This window comes from Quercus lobata, chromosome 1, assembly GCF_001633185.2.
Source record: "Quercus lobata isolate SW786 chromosome 1, ValleyOak3.0 Primary Assembly, whole genome shotgun sequence".
Classification (NCBI taxonomy): domain Eukaryota; kingdom Viridiplantae; phylum Streptophyta; class Magnoliopsida; order Fagales; family Fagaceae; genus Quercus; species Quercus lobata.
In genome coordinates this window covers 10,782,004-10,800,607 of record NC_044904.1, presented here as the reverse complement: position 1 = coordinate 10,800,607, position 18,604 = coordinate 10,782,004, and the positions used below count along the sequence as shown (strand labels likewise).

The 18,604-nt window shown below is 35.1% G+C and overlaps 3 protein-coding genes across 4 annotated transcripts; 1 reads left to right on the top strand and 2 right to left on the bottom strand.

Annotated features, from left to right (window-relative positions):
* Window positions 1-2,590: 2,590 nt before the first annotated feature.
* Window positions 2,591-5,581, top strand: LOC115978489 (receptor protein kinase-like protein ZAR1). Its single transcript, XM_031100445.1, has 2 exons — window positions 2,591-4,371; window positions 4,528-5,581. Exons 1-2 carry the CDS (start codon window positions 2,883-2,885, stop codon window positions 5,196-5,198), a joined length of 2,160 nt encoding a protein of 719 aa, XP_030956305.1. The 5' UTR covers window positions 2,591-2,882; the 3' UTR covers window positions 5,199-5,581.
* Window positions 5,582-9,151: 3,570 nt separating this feature from the next.
* On the bottom strand, window positions 9,152-10,781 carry LOC115977388 (auxin-responsive protein IAA32-like). Its single transcript, XM_031099246.1, has 4 exons — window positions 10,543-10,781; window positions 9,856-10,104; window positions 9,667-9,775; window positions 9,152-9,519 (listed from the first exon to the last, which is right to left on the bottom strand). The coding sequence occupies exons 1-4, from the start codon at window positions 10,667-10,669 to the stop codon at window positions 9,438-9,440; spliced, it is 567 nt and encodes a 188-aa protein (XP_030955106.1). The 5' UTR covers window positions 10,670-10,781; the 3' UTR covers window positions 9,152-9,437.
* Window positions 10,782-13,270: 2,489 nt separating this feature from the next.
* Window positions 13,271-18,407, bottom strand: LOC115978463. Of its 2 annotated transcripts, none has more exons than XM_031100443.1 (10): window positions 17,862-18,407; window positions 17,657-17,734; window positions 15,602-16,309; window positions 15,400-15,502; window positions 14,742-14,842; window positions 14,445-14,619; window positions 14,155-14,325; window positions 13,965-14,065; window positions 13,733-13,844; window positions 13,271-13,601 (listed from the first exon to the last, which is right to left on the bottom strand). In XM_031100443.1, exons 1-9 carry the CDS (start codon window positions 18,168-18,170, stop codon window positions 13,785-13,787), a joined length of 1,806 nt encoding a protein of 601 aa, XP_030956303.1. In that variant the 5' UTR covers window positions 18,171-18,407; the 3' UTR covers window positions 13,271-13,601; window positions 13,733-13,784. The 2 variants fall into 2 exon arrangements, with proteins under 2 accessions (XP_030956303.1, XP_030956304.1); XM_031100444.1 differs by having other exon boundaries at window positions 14,742-14,833.
* Window positions 18,408-18,604: the final 197 nt, after the last annotated feature.

Here is an 18,604-nt window from a genome sequence, read left to right as displayed (position 1 = left end):
TTATTCATAGCCATGTTGTACCAACTATTTTATATTAAAAATAATATTTTCATAACATTTTTACAACAAATCTTAAATAATAAGTCATTATGGTTATAAATTTTTTTTTTAAGTTGATGGTGTCAGCATACTGTGCCTGTGTTCATACTTTTACCCGTGTTTTGGCTATTGACCATAGACTCTAGAGCGTAGCAAGCAAAGTGATGGTTGTCCTGTCCCGTTACAGAACCAAAGTGGTAAAGACATCCGTAATTTTACACTAAAATATGGACCTCGAACATAAAACCCTTTTCCTTTTTCTTTTTTCTTTTTTTTATCACCCATATATTGTAAGAGCCTATAAAGGCTATGTGGGGTTGCCACTGACAAACGGCTACTTCAAGTCTTCGATGCATGGGTTCACATGTCAATTTATCACTCTCTCTTTTCCATATCACGATACGTTTCAATTATCTCTCTCTCTCTCTCTCTCTCAAAATCTCAGTACTGTATCTTTGAGTTCATGACTTTGGGGCTTGGCTTCGACAGCTACACAGACTTTGCTGAAATATGGTTTCACTTTCACAATCACATGCACATTCACAGGCTGCTCTGTACCATGTTGGGTCCCCCAAGACTTACAGCAAAAGATCAGGACCATTAAAATATCATGAAACTTCAATCTTTGCGGTCAAACTCTGGCAAAGTTGGTACTATGGTGGACATTCAACAGTACACTATGGAAATTTTCTAATGAAAGAGAAATAGTTTTGATCATTGGTATTGTTTGGGGCACAAAGTGACCACAATCATAGCAATGTCTCCTCTTAACGGTTTGTAAGCATAAGAGGTTAATCATGACTGTCCAACTCATTGACTCTCTGGCTAATCTTCTTGTTCAAGCAGTCTGATCGTTTCCTATAGGCTCTCACACTATTTTTTTTTGTGGTTGTTAATTATGGTAAGGTTATGATTGACTCTAATATTCTTATAGTACGAGCACATTTTTTTTTTTTTTTGAGAAGAATATACGAGTTCTATTAGTCATGAAATTTTATGCGAGAAAGTATTAATGAATAATGTCTAATAAGATTCTCAACAATATATATATATATATATATATATATATATTATGAGTGATACTTATAAGTTGCAATATTGCATAATTTCTAAAATAAGAATACACCTATAAATAACTTATTAATTTACATACTAACTTTGTGTGGTTATTTGTGCATAATTTGACTGTTAAAGAGTCCCATAAGAGTATAGATTAAGGAATAATAAATATTTAACTATGAGTTGCAATGCACAATCTTCAAAAATAAAATTATACACTTACCAACAATTCATTAGTTTGCATATACAACGTAATTAGTTTTTGTTAAAGAGTGTTCTTGTAAATAGAAATGTCCCTCTCTCCAAACAAAACATAAGTCAGATCGATGTTTTCTGATTGTCCAATGCATCCACTATTTTTGAACACTTTTGTTTTTGCTTATTTATTTGGTTAGATTAGATATGGTTTTTTGAAATGTTAATTTTTTTTTAGAACAATGTACTATAAACTCATCCAAGTTTTCTTGACAAGAAACTCTTTGCTTTCTACTTTTAGAACCTCTAGACATGATTATTTGGGAGCATGCGAAGGTAATTTTTGTACTAATACTCAATGAGTAAATAATTTTTTAATCAATAAGCAAAATATTTATTTTTATATATAAAAAAATTTAGTGCAACCAATAGCAATAAGCAACCCTAAAAATTCATTGAATATTCTTACATTCCTATAAAAGTATTTATTATTGAAAATTTAGATATTTCATTCCATCTTATCAAAATTACTTATTCTAATAACTAAATAATTCCATGTGAAATTAAAAATCATATATATATATATATATATATTTTTTCTTAAGACCCTTCTTCCAAATCAATAATTATCTTATATATATATATATATATATATGAATCACATATAATTATAGGAGTCACACAAAAAAAAAAAAAAAAAAAAGATGATGCATTTATTGGATATATGAGGTACCTCCTAAAGATATTTATTTATAAATATTTTTTTGTACTCAAAATTTTTTTTTTTTTCTGCTAAGCTGTACTCAATATTCATGTTGGAAAAGAAATGAACAAAAGAGGAGGGAATAAATAAAATAAAATAAGTTCACATGTTATAAAAATGATAAAACTTAGGTACAATACCTTAAGCGTTGTTTTTCAAGATTCAACTATGTGACTAATTAACTAAAAAATACACTTCCATCTCATAAGAAAAAATTTATATGGCAAAATTTTAATAAAAGAAATTTAAAAAATAACACCTAAATATTATATATAACTTTTAGTTTCGCTCTCCTTTTATGTTAGAATTTTTTTCCCTCTTCTTGAGCCTCTTTCCCTTTATTTTATGTGCATGTTTGTTTTTTTTTAAAAAAAAAAACTGTCTCGCTCTTATTATAAAAACGAGTCCTCATTAGGTTTGGCAGGCAAAACTTCCAACAAAATATCGCGAGAAATTGCTTGGCATGAATAAAGTATTGGAGAAATTACAGTAAGATTCTTTGGCCAACTTTTTCTTTTCCCATTTTTCTTTTTTTCTTCTTTTTTCTAATATTTGTCTATCTTCCCAAGGTCTTGCTTACTGAACCTTACCATTCTTCAACACTACCTCTTTTCCATCACTGTCAAAGCTTGCTTTCATACTCTCTCTCTCTCTCTCTCTCTCTCTCTCTCACCATTGTGTAACTAAAGCTTTCTCATCACTTGGTTTTCTGCTACTGAAAGGTAAGCTCTGTAAACCCCCCCCCCCCCCCTTCTCATATTCTGTGCTTGGATTTTTTTTATTTTTCTCCAACGGTCATTTTTTTTTCTCTTTCATCCTAGATGATATGTTTCCCTTTGTCTTGTTTGTTCTTCTTCTTCTCTGCAACTCTTATGGTCTAGTGGGTTCTTTGAATGATGAAGGGCATGCCCTTTTGTCATTCAAACAGAGCATTAAGGAAGACCCAGAAGGGTCTATGAGTAACTGGAACTCTTCTGATGAGAGTCCTTGTTCATGGAATGGGATTACATGCAAAGAACTAATAGTTATTTCTGTTAGCATTCCAAAAAAGAAACTTTATGGGTTTCTTTCTTCTACTCATGGTCTTGGAGCTCTCTCTCAGCTCCGCCATTTGAATTTGAGGAACAATAAATTGTTCGGGACCTTGCCTGTTGAGCTCTTTCAAGCTCAGGGGCTACAAAGTTTGGTCCTTTATGGGAATTCCTTATCTGGGTCTGTGCCAACTGAGATTGGGAAGCTCAAATACCTCCAAACCTTAGATTTATCCCAGAACTTCTTTAATGGGTCTTTACCCAGTTCAATTATTCAATGCAAGAGACTCAAAGCCCTTGATCTTAGTCAAAATAATCTCACTGGTTCTCTGCCAGATGGGTTTGGGACTAGTTTGGTTTCCCTGGAAAAACTTGATCTTTCATTCAACAAATTCAAAGGTTCAATTCCTAGTGACATGGGAAACTTGTCTAGCTTGCAAGGCACTGTTGATTTGTCTCATAATCTTTTCTCTGGTTCCATCCCAGCTAACCTTGGAAACCTCCCTGAGAAGGTTTATATTGATCTCACTTATAACGATTTGAGTGGGCCTATACCACAAAATGGTGCTCTGATGAACAGAGGACCGACAGCTTTTATTGGGAATCCTGGGCTTTGTGGCCCTCCATTGAAGAACCTATGTTCTTCAGATACCATTGGTGCAACTTCACCTTCCTCAATTCCATTTTTGCCGGATAACAACCCGCCTGGGAATCCTGATGATAATCCTGGAAAAAGTGGGAAAGCAAGAGGGTTAAGTAAGAGTTCTTTAATTGCGATTGTAGTGAGTGATGTTATTGGCATTTGCCTCGTAGGATTGCTGTTCTCATATTGTTATACTAGGGTTTGTCCTTGTAGCAAGGGTAAGGATGAAAATGGTTATGGTTTTGAGAAGGGACGTAAGGGAAGGAGGGAGTGCTTGTGCTTTAGGAAGGATGAATCAGAGACTTTATCAGAAAATATTGAGCAGTATGACCTTGTGCCATTGGATACACAAGTGGCTTTTGATTTGGATGAGCTTCTTAAGGCATCAGCTTTTGTTCTAGGAAAGAGTGGAATTGGGATTGTGTACAAAGTTGTGCTTGAAGATGGGCTTACCTTAGCTGTGAGAAGATTGGGTGAAGGGGGTTCTCAAAGGTTTAAGGAATTTCAGACAGAAGTAGAAGCAATTGGAAAGCTAAGACATCCTAATGTTGTAACCCTCAGAGCCTATTACTGGTCTGTTGATGAGAAGCTGCTCATCTATGATTACATCCCTAACGGAAATCTTGCCACTGCAATTCATGGTAAGTTTCACCAGTCCCTATTTCTCAGCGTAAAGGATTTTTTTCTTTTCCCTTCTATTTATGGTAGTTATTTAACTTATTTTGATTTCTTATAAATACTTTGATTAATGTTCTGATATATCTTTATAATTGATTGCTTCGGTGTAATGTCATCAGGGAAACCTGGAATGGTATCATTTACACCACTATCATGGTCTGTTCGGTTAAAAATTGTGAAAGGAATTGCAAAAGGCATGGTCTATCTACATGAGTTTAGCCCCAAAAAATATGTCCATGGAGACTTGAAGCCCAATAATATACTGCTTGGACAGAACATGGAACCCCACATTTCTGATTTTGGACTTGGGCGCCTTGCTAATATTGCTGGAGGTTCCCCAACCCTGCAATCTAGTCGAATGGCCGCCGAGAAATCACAAGAAAGACAACAAAAGAGTGCACCCTCAGAAGTTAATACAGTTAGTTCATCTACAAATTTGGGATTTTGTTATCAAGCTCCTGAGGCACTCAAAGTGGTGAAACCGTCACAGAAGTGGGATATTTACTCATATGGGGTGATCTTACTAGAAATGATTACTGGAAGATTGCCTATAGTTCAAGTGGGTACCTCAGAAATGGATCTTGTTCAATGGATTCAGCTCTGTATTGAAGAAAAGAAGCCACTTTCAGATGTTTTGGACCCATATTTGGCTGAAGATGCAGATCAGGAAGAGGAGATTATTGCAGTTCTGAAGATTGCAATCGCTTGTGTTCATAGTAGCCCCGACAGGAGACCTGCAATGAGACACGTCTATGATGCTCTGGACAGGCTTGCCATAGCCACTGATTGAGCAATCCAACAAAACTGTGAATTTGGTCATTCGTGAAGCTTGACATTTAGTTTGCTGACAGATGCATGACTAGCTGAATTTTCCTAAATTGAAAAGGATGAAAAAGAAGAAGGAAACTTGCATCAGAATTGAAAGTCATGGAAAAGAAAATGATTATTTTGTGTTAGTGACTTTGTTCTCTGTAAGATTCTCTTTGTTAGTTGTCGCTAGGTGAAGGTAGGGTCTGCTGGGAGAGCATGCTATGAGAGGTCTCAACGTATCTTGCACAAGCTGGCTGTTAATATTTTTCTGAAAGAATGTCTTTTTCTTCTTGCTCTTATTGCAGACCATTTTGTATCTTCTTGTTTCTTGGTCAATGAAGTTAATTATTTGTTTGTTGTTTCTTTCTCATCACTCTTAAATTAATCATTAAACAATGGAGGACAATTAATTTATTCCAGTCACGTGAACTCAAAACCAAGATTGTGGTAACTCTGTTACTTGTTTGGCCGCATTCAGCTGAACTCCTTTGCTTTATTTCCCCTAGAATGCTTACCTTACTAGATTATGTGGTGCATATTTTGAACGTACTAAAATCATTCTGGAAATTATAGACGTCTTGAATTTAGATAATGTGGTGCATATTGCTTTAGTCTTTCTAGTTAGTACTGATTCAGTGATTCCACCTAATACCTATATTAATAGTGCACATCTGAATAGACTGAATTGACATATCTTTCTATTTGTGAGGTTGACGACGTCAACTTTGTGTGATATTCACACATCTTTTCTAATCCGAATTATTCTCAATCTTATTTTTACTTTTTCAGATATCAATTTCAAACTTTCCCCTCCAACTATCCCAAATCAAATATAATACAAACCAACAAAAGTGAATGGCAAGCAAGGCAAGCTGACACAATATTTTTCATAATTACAAACATAATTTGTTATGATTGGAGCAATATTACTTTCATATGAGTCTATTATAGTAAACCTACATGTGATTTGGTCCGTTTTCACTTTGCCTACCCATGGTTTAAAGTTTTAACACTTTGCCCACTTGTGTTTAACTCCATTTGGTCTCTGTTACCCACGCTAAAATTCAGATCAGCAATAGCTTTGGGTTACGGTGGTGACAGCGGAGGAGCACATATGGGTTTGGGCTTTGGTTTGTAGAGGAGCACAACTACTTTGGGTTTGAGATTTGAGGTGGAGCGTGACGTGTGGGTTGTGATTTGAGTTTTGGGTTTTGGTTGTGGTCAATCTGAGATTTTAGCTTGGTTGCAGTGGATTTCAACTGATGAAAAGTGGCTAGTGTTGGTGAATCTCAAACCTTCGAACAACATGGATTTTTTCTTAGAGTGCAGCGGCTACAATTTATGAACATGAAGAAGAACTAATCTGGGTTTGAATAGCTAGGAATTGGTTATAAGTTTTTTTTCCTTTATTTAATAACAATCACAACAACTCTTTATTTACCCAAAAGAGAGTGAGAAAAGGGAAAAGACTTAGAATTTTTATGTGAAAAAAAAAAAAGGCCGATTGAGATTTAACCTTTATATTATGCACAGGTTGTTTTCTTTCTTTCAGTACCTATATATTATGCATAAGTTATGGATATTAGTCTTAGCATTCGACCTCAATTATTTCTGTCTTCTAGTCAATGAGAACCCGAACGACACCATAAAAAAGTAGATCTGGTGGTGTTATTGGCTTATTGCTTGACACTAAGACAGAAAAGGTGGAAATAAAGTAGAAAAGGTTTATTAGCATTGACAATTTCACGGTGGTGTTATTGGCTTATTGCTAAGTTCATTGATACCCAGCTCTATCTATTTAGTTTTTTTACAAATTTCCTATTTGCTATTGTTTCTTTCTTAATTTTTGTTGTTCTTATGTTTTTGGAGGAGAGATATATAAGATAGAAGCAAAAAGACTTATTTACCCATAATTTTAACAGAGGTGGGTAACAGAGACCAAACGGAACTAAACACAAATGGACAAAGTGTTTAGTTTTAAACCATAGATAGGCAAAGTGAAAATGGGCCAAACCACAAGTGGATTTACTATAATTTCTCATATATTTATTATGCACCAATCACAATAAACCATGTCTATAGTTGTGAAAAAATGAAAATTTTGTGTTCCTATGACTTATTGTTCAACAAATAGTTGATTTTCTAGTACCAACCATGAGGCGAGATTGTAGGGACTAGACACCACCAATCTGCAAGAACATTCTTAGCTGTCCTTAGATTTATTTGTGGTCTATATGCCTGTTATTTTACTTTTACAGTGGCTTCTTGTCGGAATGTATTTGGTCAATTTTGTCCATCTAAGCTTTCTTAACATTTTGTATTCTAGTGTTAGAAAAATTAAAAGCTTACTTCCTCACAGTACTTCATGATGGTGCGAGAGTTTCATTTTAAATAATTAATTTTTTGGTATATATACCTTAAGCAATGGCAAGATTTAATTATTTGAAAAGATGAACATTCTTGCTTGGTGTTCTCACACATGCATGCAGACAGATTAGAAAGTAAGTGTTTTTCAACAATTAGTTTGGTGCCTTTCTGAAAGGATCATGACTGATTCTGTAACTAGAAGGCATACATTTTTGCAGAAGTTCATGTACACACTGCTACATTGCCGTTTCAAGTGGAGGCTTAATTGCAAATGACTGATAACATGGAATTGAACAACAATTTATCAGTTTGAAATGAGTGATGCATGGACATCCAAATTCAATTGGTTTAACGAACTCAGCTTACTGTATGAGGAGATTGAGACAGGAAATTCAGTTTTGTAGATCTTTATAGTGTTGGGCTTTGTGGAGCCTAGTTGTGTTTGATCCGGTTGACGACCTGACTAGACCCGAAATAATGTTGCGTGGTTTTTAATGGGAGATTCTCTGAGGCTTAGTTCATGGAGCGTGGTTTCAGTAATAATTTTGTTTACTATTAAAATGAGAGGAAGAGATTTACAGAAGAGTAATGAAATAAAACTTGCAAATGCATGTTTCTCCTTTTGAGTTTATTCTGCCCCCCTAATCAACTGCCATGTTGATGCACTCTGGTTAGCTTAGATATGTATCCATACTATTACTGTGCTATGTTTATAACTGCAGTGTGATTGAATGGTATTGTATCTACCACACCTACTACAATGTGGTGGTAGCAATTGAGCAGAAATTGTCAAGCAGGTTGGCTAAAAGAGGAAGAAAATATTTGGTGGCTTAAGATAATCACATTAATGGTTTGAGATACTGTTATGACTTCACAGGTAGTATCAAATGTTGAGGCATCAGAGGACGGTATTCTAAACGAGAAACAGTAGGAGTTTTGATTCCAGTTTTGCTCTCTCTAGAAAGACAGGAAAGTGGGAGAACGAGTGAGATGGATATTTCTAGTTTTTGGCTTCAGGCAGAAGCTACCTTTATGCTTGACACATGAGAAAAGCTTACATCCATCATCCACTCTGCACTACATAATATCTATGTTGTTGATGTGGTCTTCTATATGCAAAATTGCCAATATAATCACCCGCTATATGCAACTTAAGTATTATGCTCTCACAGTCATTCAGGAAGGTTAGAATAGTATCACCAATGTGTTAAGAGGGCAAGCCCTCAGTGAATGAATTGTCACTATTCAGTGAATGGTATTCACTGATCAGTATGTACTTAGAGAAATACATATGGTGGCATTATCTGCAGTTTTACACACTCTTGAGAGAAGAAAAACATGTAACAAACTGGACTGTAAGATGATGTAGCACTTCTTTAAAGCTACTTCTTTTTTCAATTTTCCTTAATGCGTTTGGTGTATTGAAAATAATTCATTACATGCGATCTATAGTTGTGATTATCTTTATTCTTAAATAAGTTATCTTGTGATTCTCTATCAGGATTTTTTTGCTATTCCTAAGTTACAAGAACTATTTTCAGGCCACAAACAAACGAGTGCACAGACTGCTTTTCCAACAATTCCATGTACCAAAGAGCTTGAGCAGAACATGTCTTAAGATAGTTGAAAGTTGATCCCAAATAGCCTTACTAGCATTTACAATTTAGTACTCAAGAGGCCCAGCAAAACAAACACTCATTAGGATTCCATATGCAATTTACTCAGAAGTTGTGAGGGCCAAAATTATTTTGAAATACTTTTTCTTGAAAAGTTGTTTAACTTAATCTACTTCTAACTCAGAGATGCTTCAAAACCAGAGAGTGGGAAGAGGCGATGAGCTGATGAGGAATACTTAGGTAAATTTTGATGAACCTGGAAGAAGAGCTACATTCTTTTGTGCAATCCTCAGCCGCTTCACACATTCCACAAATTCCCTGTCACCAATTGGAGGGGGGTTAAGCAAAAAAGGATATTAACACAATGGTTCCAACACTATGACACTATAGTGTTCCATCTAACAAAGAAAGTGAAAAATGCAGACTCTAAAAAAGAAAAAACGATGATGACAAAAAAGAACCTACTTCCATGGCACATCACCAACAGCTCTCCAGTTCTCCTCTCTATCCTTATAGAACAGTGAGAATTCTGAGCCAGCCTGGAACAACCTTAACCCGGATGCCGATTGCCTACCTGAAATATTCAATTGGTTATTTACTTCCATTCCAACATGTATAATTCTCAATCTTCAGAATAAGATTATTGGTACCTACCAAACATTTCTTCTAGCTGAAGTGCTAGGCTAGCGTACCCACCATGATCAAGTATGCAAATTTTCCGGCCAACTACAATCCCATCCATGTTAACTTTCACAAAAGCCCACCTTTCTTTGCTTTGGACTCCATCGGCCTCTTCATCACAATCTTCAGTTATACTTCTTGGATTCAAAGTGTCAGAACTTTTCAAGTTCAGGTTAGCTGGGGGCCAACCTAGGAGTTCATCATATCCCTCAAGGCTTTCCACTGGTCCAAATCCAAATTCTAGTTAGTACATTGCAGTTACTGTTAAAATTATTTTTATTTATCTGTTTATCGGTGAACCTTGGTTCTCCTTATAAAGAAGACCAGACAATACCACTGAGTTACTAGACTACTAACAACAGTTACAGTTACTAAATGGAAAGACTCAGAGACAATTTGCCTCTTGAGCATTGTGTACAAGTTATTAACATAACCAACCAATACCATGAATATGATAAATGATATACATAATAGGAAATTGTCATCACATCCTCCCATGAAATCCTATCGTTTCCTGGTACAAATTACTAACATAAACCCAAATGAGTAACATAAGTAATCAATTCAAGGCAATAAAGCCTTATTCTCTCTACTACATGGGGTTGATTAAAGCTAGTGACTCTTACATAAACAACAAAAGTAAAGGAAGGAAGAGCATACGATTTCCTGAAGGATGATAAGCCTCAGGTTGCAGAGTTCTCAGGCTAAGACCCAGATCAATGAAGCCATCATCTTCCTTGGCTTGGTAATAAACTGAGTGAAAAAAGCCGGATGTGTTTGAATCCATTGGAATATTGCACAAAACAACTTTTAGTTTTACGCAGTAAGTTGTCGGTAGCTACTATGTTATGCCGATTTGCATCCAATGGAGGTACCAATTTATAGCATGTTTGAGCCAAAAACAACTCAACATGTGAAGCAGAAAAGCAAACAGATTGTGGGGGCCAGTTAAAGTACAAATTGAAGACAAGAAAGCGTACTCCATTATCTATTATTGAATGATGCTTATCTTTTTCTGCTACTATCAACATGCAAGTAGCCTAGTACACAAAATAGTTGAAAACACCACAAGAACAAGGGATGGCCAAAGTTATCTTAAAAAAAGTAGTTTCGGATTCTGCTACCTAACATTGCTACAAAAGTTTCAGACTTCTCAGGTTGGTATGGTATCCCAGGGTGACTAGGAGCAATTTCCAATGACTGATAACGAGTTTGTACTTCTTGGACCAACATGTTAATAAACAATAAGTAATGCATGTATTGTGACAAGTGCAATACATGTTAAAGAATTGAAACCTAAAATTGCCACTAATTTTGCTACATGTTGCTTCATGTGTGCTGTGAGTGTACAATATGGACAATGGTACCACTGGTGGCCTGAATTTAATGCTCATCAAAGTTGGTTTATTCAAACTATAATTGGACTCCAGTTTAGTTTATATTATTACTTCTTTCTTAGTGTGGCCTAGTTGGCATTTTGGTTTTCTACAATGTCATTGTGTTACTATTGTGATCTCTCTAAATTCTTAACTAGTATCGTCATCTCTTCCACTTAAGTTTCCCCAAGTTATATTGACAGGCATTACTAGTCACATATGCGTCATATCTCAAAAAAATTAGTAAAATTATAATTGAATACCTTCTAATTATTTATGTAACACAATTCAAATGTAAGAATTAGTACATACCCGCATAACACATACTTATTTTATTCGATTAACATAGAAATACTCATATTCCTTGCATATGTATTTACTATAACCCAAGTGATAGTAACAATATAAAACCAGCCAGCATGATTCACCATGCCAGAAGTGTCAAAGCAATCCTGCCTTAAAAATGAATGACTTGTTAACTTTTGGGTCAACAAACATGATTAATGGGAAGACAGCAGTCCAATCCCAAAAAGAGGCTCGGCCCCAGAATGGGGCTGCAAGATCAGACCTAAATGTAAATGGGCTTGAGTTTCAATATATTTTTATATAAGGCACAGATTTCTAATTGAGACAAGTCTGAGATGAGTCCAGTGAAGTTCATGCTACTCGGTTCACTAGGTAACAGTAAATGTTTCTCACTTTTAACTTCCTACACCTAGACCTTACTGAGCAGAGTTCACACTGTGTGCAGTAAATGTTTGTCAAACTACGGCAGTCCTACTTCCTAGACCTTAATGCATAAAAACGGCTCTGAATCATAGCTACAGAATTTCATGCGCAACGACTTTCACCTTTATTCAGCTTTCACTTCCTGAATCAAGGGATGATCTCGAAATTGATGAGAAAATCATTTTATCTGCCAAAACACTAATTTTAAATAGGGTCTTACTAACTGACTAGTAGGACAAATATTAATAAATTATATTTTAAAATTTTTTATATTTCATGAGAAATATAAAAAAATCGTTAAAATAATTATTTTTTTCTTATAAAATTTTTTTTAAGATAATTTCTAAACTAATGTTCTTTAAACACCCGTTAACATTTCTCTTTTTAATATTTTTTCTTCCAATAATGTGCCTTTATTTTTGTTATAACCTTAAGTTTTGTTTAAGAGTTCATAAGGGAATGAGAATGAATGACCATAAAAGAATGAAAAATATTTAAGTAATGAAAAAGAATGAAAAATAAAATAAAATTAAGTAACCTTATTTGGATGTTTTAAAATAAAGGAATAGAAATGAGTGGATTGTAACAATAGAGGGAAATTAATAGAATCATTTTATAACAATATTACTATTAGACCCCTACTTTAAAATAAGTGACAAAATATATAAGGGTATTTTAGAAGTTTTAGTAAAAAAATTCATTAAATCTAATTCTATTTCCTCCAATTTCTCCCAATTTTTAGGGAATAAAAATTTAAGATTTTGAAGAAATAAAGAGAAATGAGTATTCCCCCTATCCACTCAAATAAGAGAATATATTTTTCATTTCTTCCATTAAAACCCCCGAACAAAAAAAGGAAAGAATATTATAATATTATTCTTTTTATTCCTTTGAATTTCATATTTGCATATACATTATAAAATGATGGAAATTATAGTCCCATCTCATCAAATAATAATAGCATTATTTGGATAAGATAAGATGTAGACAATGAAATCGTATTGATTTTAAACCACAACTCATCAAAGAGCGCGCACACAAAGATTGAGAAATAGAGATGGATTATTTTTTATAACCTCAACAAACACCCTAATGTGTAAAAGATATGACCAAAAGATTGGCAACTCATCTCCTTTGAACAGACCAAAACCTCATCTTTGAAGAAATTATGATCCACACTCAACCCTAACACAATCCTATTAACACAGCTCAAATTTGACTAAATTACAACCCTTTACAACACTTTGTTTTGACCCAAGATTTTTGCCAGCAATCTTATAATCTAAAATGATAAATAAACAAAAGGTGTATTAGAGCAAATTATACCTCAGAATCAGATATCACAGGACACTTTTAAAGGTGTTGGCATGGGCAGGTTATAGCGTTAGACAAGCAAGAAATAATATATTTTGAACAAAATTCTTATTACACAATTGACCAGAGATCCAGGCACTGTATGATGGAAAGAATGCTTTCCTTGCTCCTTCTTGCTTGACTTTGATTCTCCTAACACCAATTATATTGATAATTTACAAGATAGTAAAAATCAATGTAAATTCTGCTAAAAATCTTTAAGGTCCTCCAGGAATGGAATGCTTTATCTGTACATCCTCCCTACATCATCAATGAATAAGGCAAATAATTACATTAAGTGCAAGTGGCATAAAGTACCAAGCATGTTCCAAGAAACCAAAGATCCTATAGGGATGTGTAATAATCAAAATCATAAGAGAGATATTTCATGCCTGCTTGGAAATCAAATTCAATCCGTAGCATGAAGTTTCATTGCCTAGGTAATCACGCTGAGTCATGCTGAGTAAGGAATTGGGTTATACATGGATACACCTGCTCCACAGCCTGCATTTTAAAGCATTAGACAAATAGCTGTGCAGATAAATAAATTGAATGAGGTGTAATATTATGCCATCATCCCCGCCCCACACCACCCCCCCCCCCCCAAAAAAAAAAAATCCGTACCAATCGTCCTCCCACCAAATCATAGTGGGCATAATGTGGACCTCCAGGCTCTCCAAATACTTTATAGGTAACCAGTTGCTCAGGTATGAGTTTAACAGTTGCTGGTCCATCCAAATCATCATAAGAAATAAGCATAGGCTATTAATCTCAAACAAGGTAGATATATAAATCATCTGGAATTTAAGCATACCCTCTACAGCTTCAGGTGGGCATATGAGATCCTGGTCACCAGCTAGTGCTAAGATAGGGACATTGCCTTTATGTACATGATCCTTGTAAGAAAGGGTACCACTCCTGTCACATAACCCACCCTCTCGAAAAGCCGTTGTAAGCTGCAAGAGAAGTTTAGCAGGTATAGTACCTGCCAGTTGTAATTGGAGGTTACATTTATTAGTAGTTAGTGGTGATTCAAGGTATGATATCATGCATATAGTGGAACCATTCAATTGATAATGCAATGTAGATTGACCAGAAACTTACAGAAGTTGTTTAAGACAAGCTTTTTTAACAACTCAGGGTGCATCATGTCCTCTGCTGAAATAAGATTATTAAGCCAAGACAAGACATAAGGAGGTCGAGATGAGAGAGGATAAGCTGCTGCCAATAATGTTCCCAAAGGAACGACAGGTACACTGAGAGCCTGCGCAGGATCCGCCTGTATGACAAGTGCCTTGATATTAGTTTCTCAACAAAGCGTATTCTTCCAAACGTTTTGAGAAGATAGTCATTGAATCTAACATGGAGATGATACAATGATGAAATTTTACATCCACTTACAAGTGGTAAGAGCAATTTGAGTGATGATTTTGAAGATGTGTAGTCAAGGGATGATGCCAAAGTAACAATAGCTGCAAATCTCGAGTCTCTTCCTTCAAAAGCTTATAAGATAAAATTAATGAATGCATCAATAGGATTCTTCTTTCTTCACAAAATAAATGGAAAGAAGAAAAACAAACATAGTATAAAACCTGAAACAAACTAACATAACATTTTAAAAACTGATTTTTTTTTTTTAAAAAAAAAACAAAAAAACACATTCTAAATGACATGAAAACTTAGATTAAAATAGTATAAAACCTGAAACTATGATAATAACGGCTGACCATTTTCTATTATACCCATAAAATTAATATTCAGACCACACAACATTAGTGAAGGGCCATATTACATTAATAAGTCAGTTATCATTTTCTATAGTACAGGAGAAAAGGTCAGTTAGCCTATATGACATAATTGGTTATGATTATGACAAACTAGAACTAAAAGAAATATTGTAGATAGCACCAAGCCTTCGATCCAACACAGTATAAGGTCAAGCCATTAGAGCAAGCCATGAGATACAACAAAAAGCTTACAGAATGCATTTACAAAAATCAATGCTATCAGTGGGTAAATGTAATTGTAACATGACACACTACAAAGGATGGAATTGTACCACATCGTGAAAGGGTTGAATAAAGCAAGATACCACCCATGGAGTGTCCAATTGCAAGCAATTTACCATCCTTTGGTTTGCTTTCTGCTGTTACATATTCAATCTATATTAACAAAATTGAACAATGTTAGTTCATCATGTAAAGGGTAGGCATGCTTAGTTTATATATTATAGCTTTCCAGCCAGACAAAAGTCACCTCACCGCAGCTGGAACATCCTCTTCCAAGTAATGATCAAAGTCCCAGTCATATTTCACTATCAAGTCAAGTTGCTTCTGGAAATCTTCTATTGTTGAAACAAAACGCTCTTGCAAGTCAAACAATGGAGGTGAAACAGATATTTGGCCCTCATCAATGATATTTACAATCCTTTGGCTCAGATCCCTGATTTGGCTAGCAATACTGGAATTTTGCCTTGTTTCCAACAAACCTAATAGCTTGTCCCTTATATCATTAAATCGACCGGATAACTGAGAATCCACCAAAAGTCTTGAAATCTGATCAAATAATTTAGCAGACATGATCTTGGATTGACCTTCACTGAGAAAGCCAGAGAGTCTTTCAGACAAACGCATAAAGGTTTCTGTCAATTTCATTACCAGTCTTGATTCATCCCACACTGTTGCCATTCCCGTTGTGTCTCCTTTGACAGTCATGGTCTCAGATTCTTTTTCTTTGACAGCAAAAGTCTCAGATTCTGCAAAAGCTATAGTGCTATTAGTTGACTGTGGTTCCACGGGAAAAGCACTATTGGTCATACTCTTGGAAGCAGCTTCCATCTGCCTCGATCTTTCATTGGCAGACTGCTTAATTTCTTTGGCGTTCGATCCCTGCACACTCAACCCAGCGCCTCGAACTTCAAGGATCCATGTGTCAAACCCTTGGCCAGACATATACCGAGCAAATGAAGACTGAAAAAGATACCACATACATTAGTAGGCTTCTATAGTGTGGTATAGAAATGTGGGAAATGTAGGAGACCAAAAAAAAAAAAACACCCAAGTGTAAAGAATCATTAAATTCTTCTTAACCTGCATAAGTTTTTAATAATTACATGATATCAGAGTCACATTTAATACCATTATCAGGCAAACTCACAGGATTGAGCAACAAATGGCATAACAAAAGATACCTAAGGGAACCAAACCAATGATGTGCAGGGTGAACTATACTCTAGAGACCAAAAATTGAGAAACATATAACATAAAAAAGAAGTTTGGATGAGTAAAAATACAAGTAAATGCATTGATAAGTACATTCAGGCCAGACAGGTTGATGATAAAATTAGTGAAAATTCCCAAAATGATTCAACCAAGTTCATAGTATAAATGCACCATGCAGAGGATTAACTTCATAATCATGTTACCAGAAAAACAAAGCCTAAAAGTTTGTCAATATGGGTGGTGAGAATATTCTTGATTTCCTTTGACATAACACAGAGGACAAGAGGTTCTCAATGGAGCTAAATGCTAAAGGATGCATATGCTGACTACAACTAGAATTGTGGCTTTAGTGAGTTGGGTGATCCACTACTAACATTATACCGTCATTTTTATACAGCTTTTTCTTACATTTCCAACAAAGATACAATAATCCAATCGCAGTTCCATACTTCATATTCCACCACGACTTGATATGCAATGACGTTCTTATTCGCTCCTTCCTCACAAATGATCAAAATACATCACAAATAATCGATTTATGTATCCCCACTTTCCAGGCAGTCAAGCTTTACCATTCCCTAGCCTGACTTCAGATTTATTACAATAACTATACATATATTTTTAAAGCAGTAGTGTCCTACATACCTCAAAAACATTCTAGAAAATTGTAAAGCATACTTTTCCTTGTTTACTCCACAAATTTACAAGCACACTCTCAATTCAACTCAACCTTAATCCTAATGAAACTAAGGTGAGCATTATGGATTCTCATGAACTAATACACATATATATTCTTTGTCACCCACTTTGTCATTTCCGCACTGAACATACTTATTATCCAAAAAAGAAATAGTCATAGACATAGTATCAAACAAACGAAACAAAAATAGAATCCAAAACAAGATAATTCTCGGGCCCCACACAATTTTTTGTAATATGCTTCATATTGCTCTCTCTCTCTCTCTCTCAAATTGTCAAATTTAACTTGACACCATTATAAGATTAAGACATCATTGTCTTTAAACACACATTATATATATATATATATATATATATATATAAAACATCATAAGCTTAAAAAAAAAAAAAAATTACCTCAGGAGATAGATCGTATCCAATAGCATTAGTTCCCACTCCAGACAACAGTAACAGCGGATGATTCCTCGGAGGAGCCTACATATATATATATTTTTTTCATATTTATTAGTATTTACTATTTAGTACTCCTAATAAACAGCGTTAATTAAATAAAAGTAAACATTTTTTATAATTTTAAAAAGTCAAAAAGTTTTTAAGAGACCTGAGGGGAAGGACGGTAGCGCCAGAGGGCGAGCTTCCAATCGGAGCTTGACACGGGGACATAGTGGAGCTCGTCCGCCGTACATATCGGCGGTTTTTCCTGACTCTTCAAAACGGCGTCGTTCGAGGAGGAGGAGGAGGAGGAGAAGAAAGCTCTCAGCCTCAACGACGACTTCGTTCTCCTAATGGGAAACGAACAAACAGCCACTGCTCGACGGGTTCCGCCACCGCCGCCTCCGCCGCGTGAGAGGATGGTCGACGTGGCCACGTGCAGAGCCGAGCGAATATCGGATTGAATCGTCGTTGCCATTTTTTGTTGTTGTTACTTTCTTCTTCGCTTCGTTTCGGTGCTTTTGCTTTTGCTTTGGTCTCTGGATTGATTGCGTTGGTGCAAACGTGGAATTGGGACAGCAATGATGTTCCAAATCTAACGATAAATCCAATTGTGAAACGTGTGTGAATGAATCATTGACCCAACATTTTTCACACCTTAATAATTTTGCCTAATTTCTGATGGTCGGTTCGGTTGTGTAAACTGAAAACTGTAATGTCTTTACTCTTTACGTGAAGAATATCAATAAGTGGTTGTCATTTATTTATTATGAGTTAAATTTTTTTTTTTTTTGGCCAAAATACAAAATTTCATTAAAATTCATTTTAGGATTCTAAGGGCCCGTAGAGGAGTTTGAGTAATATTTTCTAATGTTTTTAATAGATATGTGAGTAAAAAAGTGTGTTGAAATA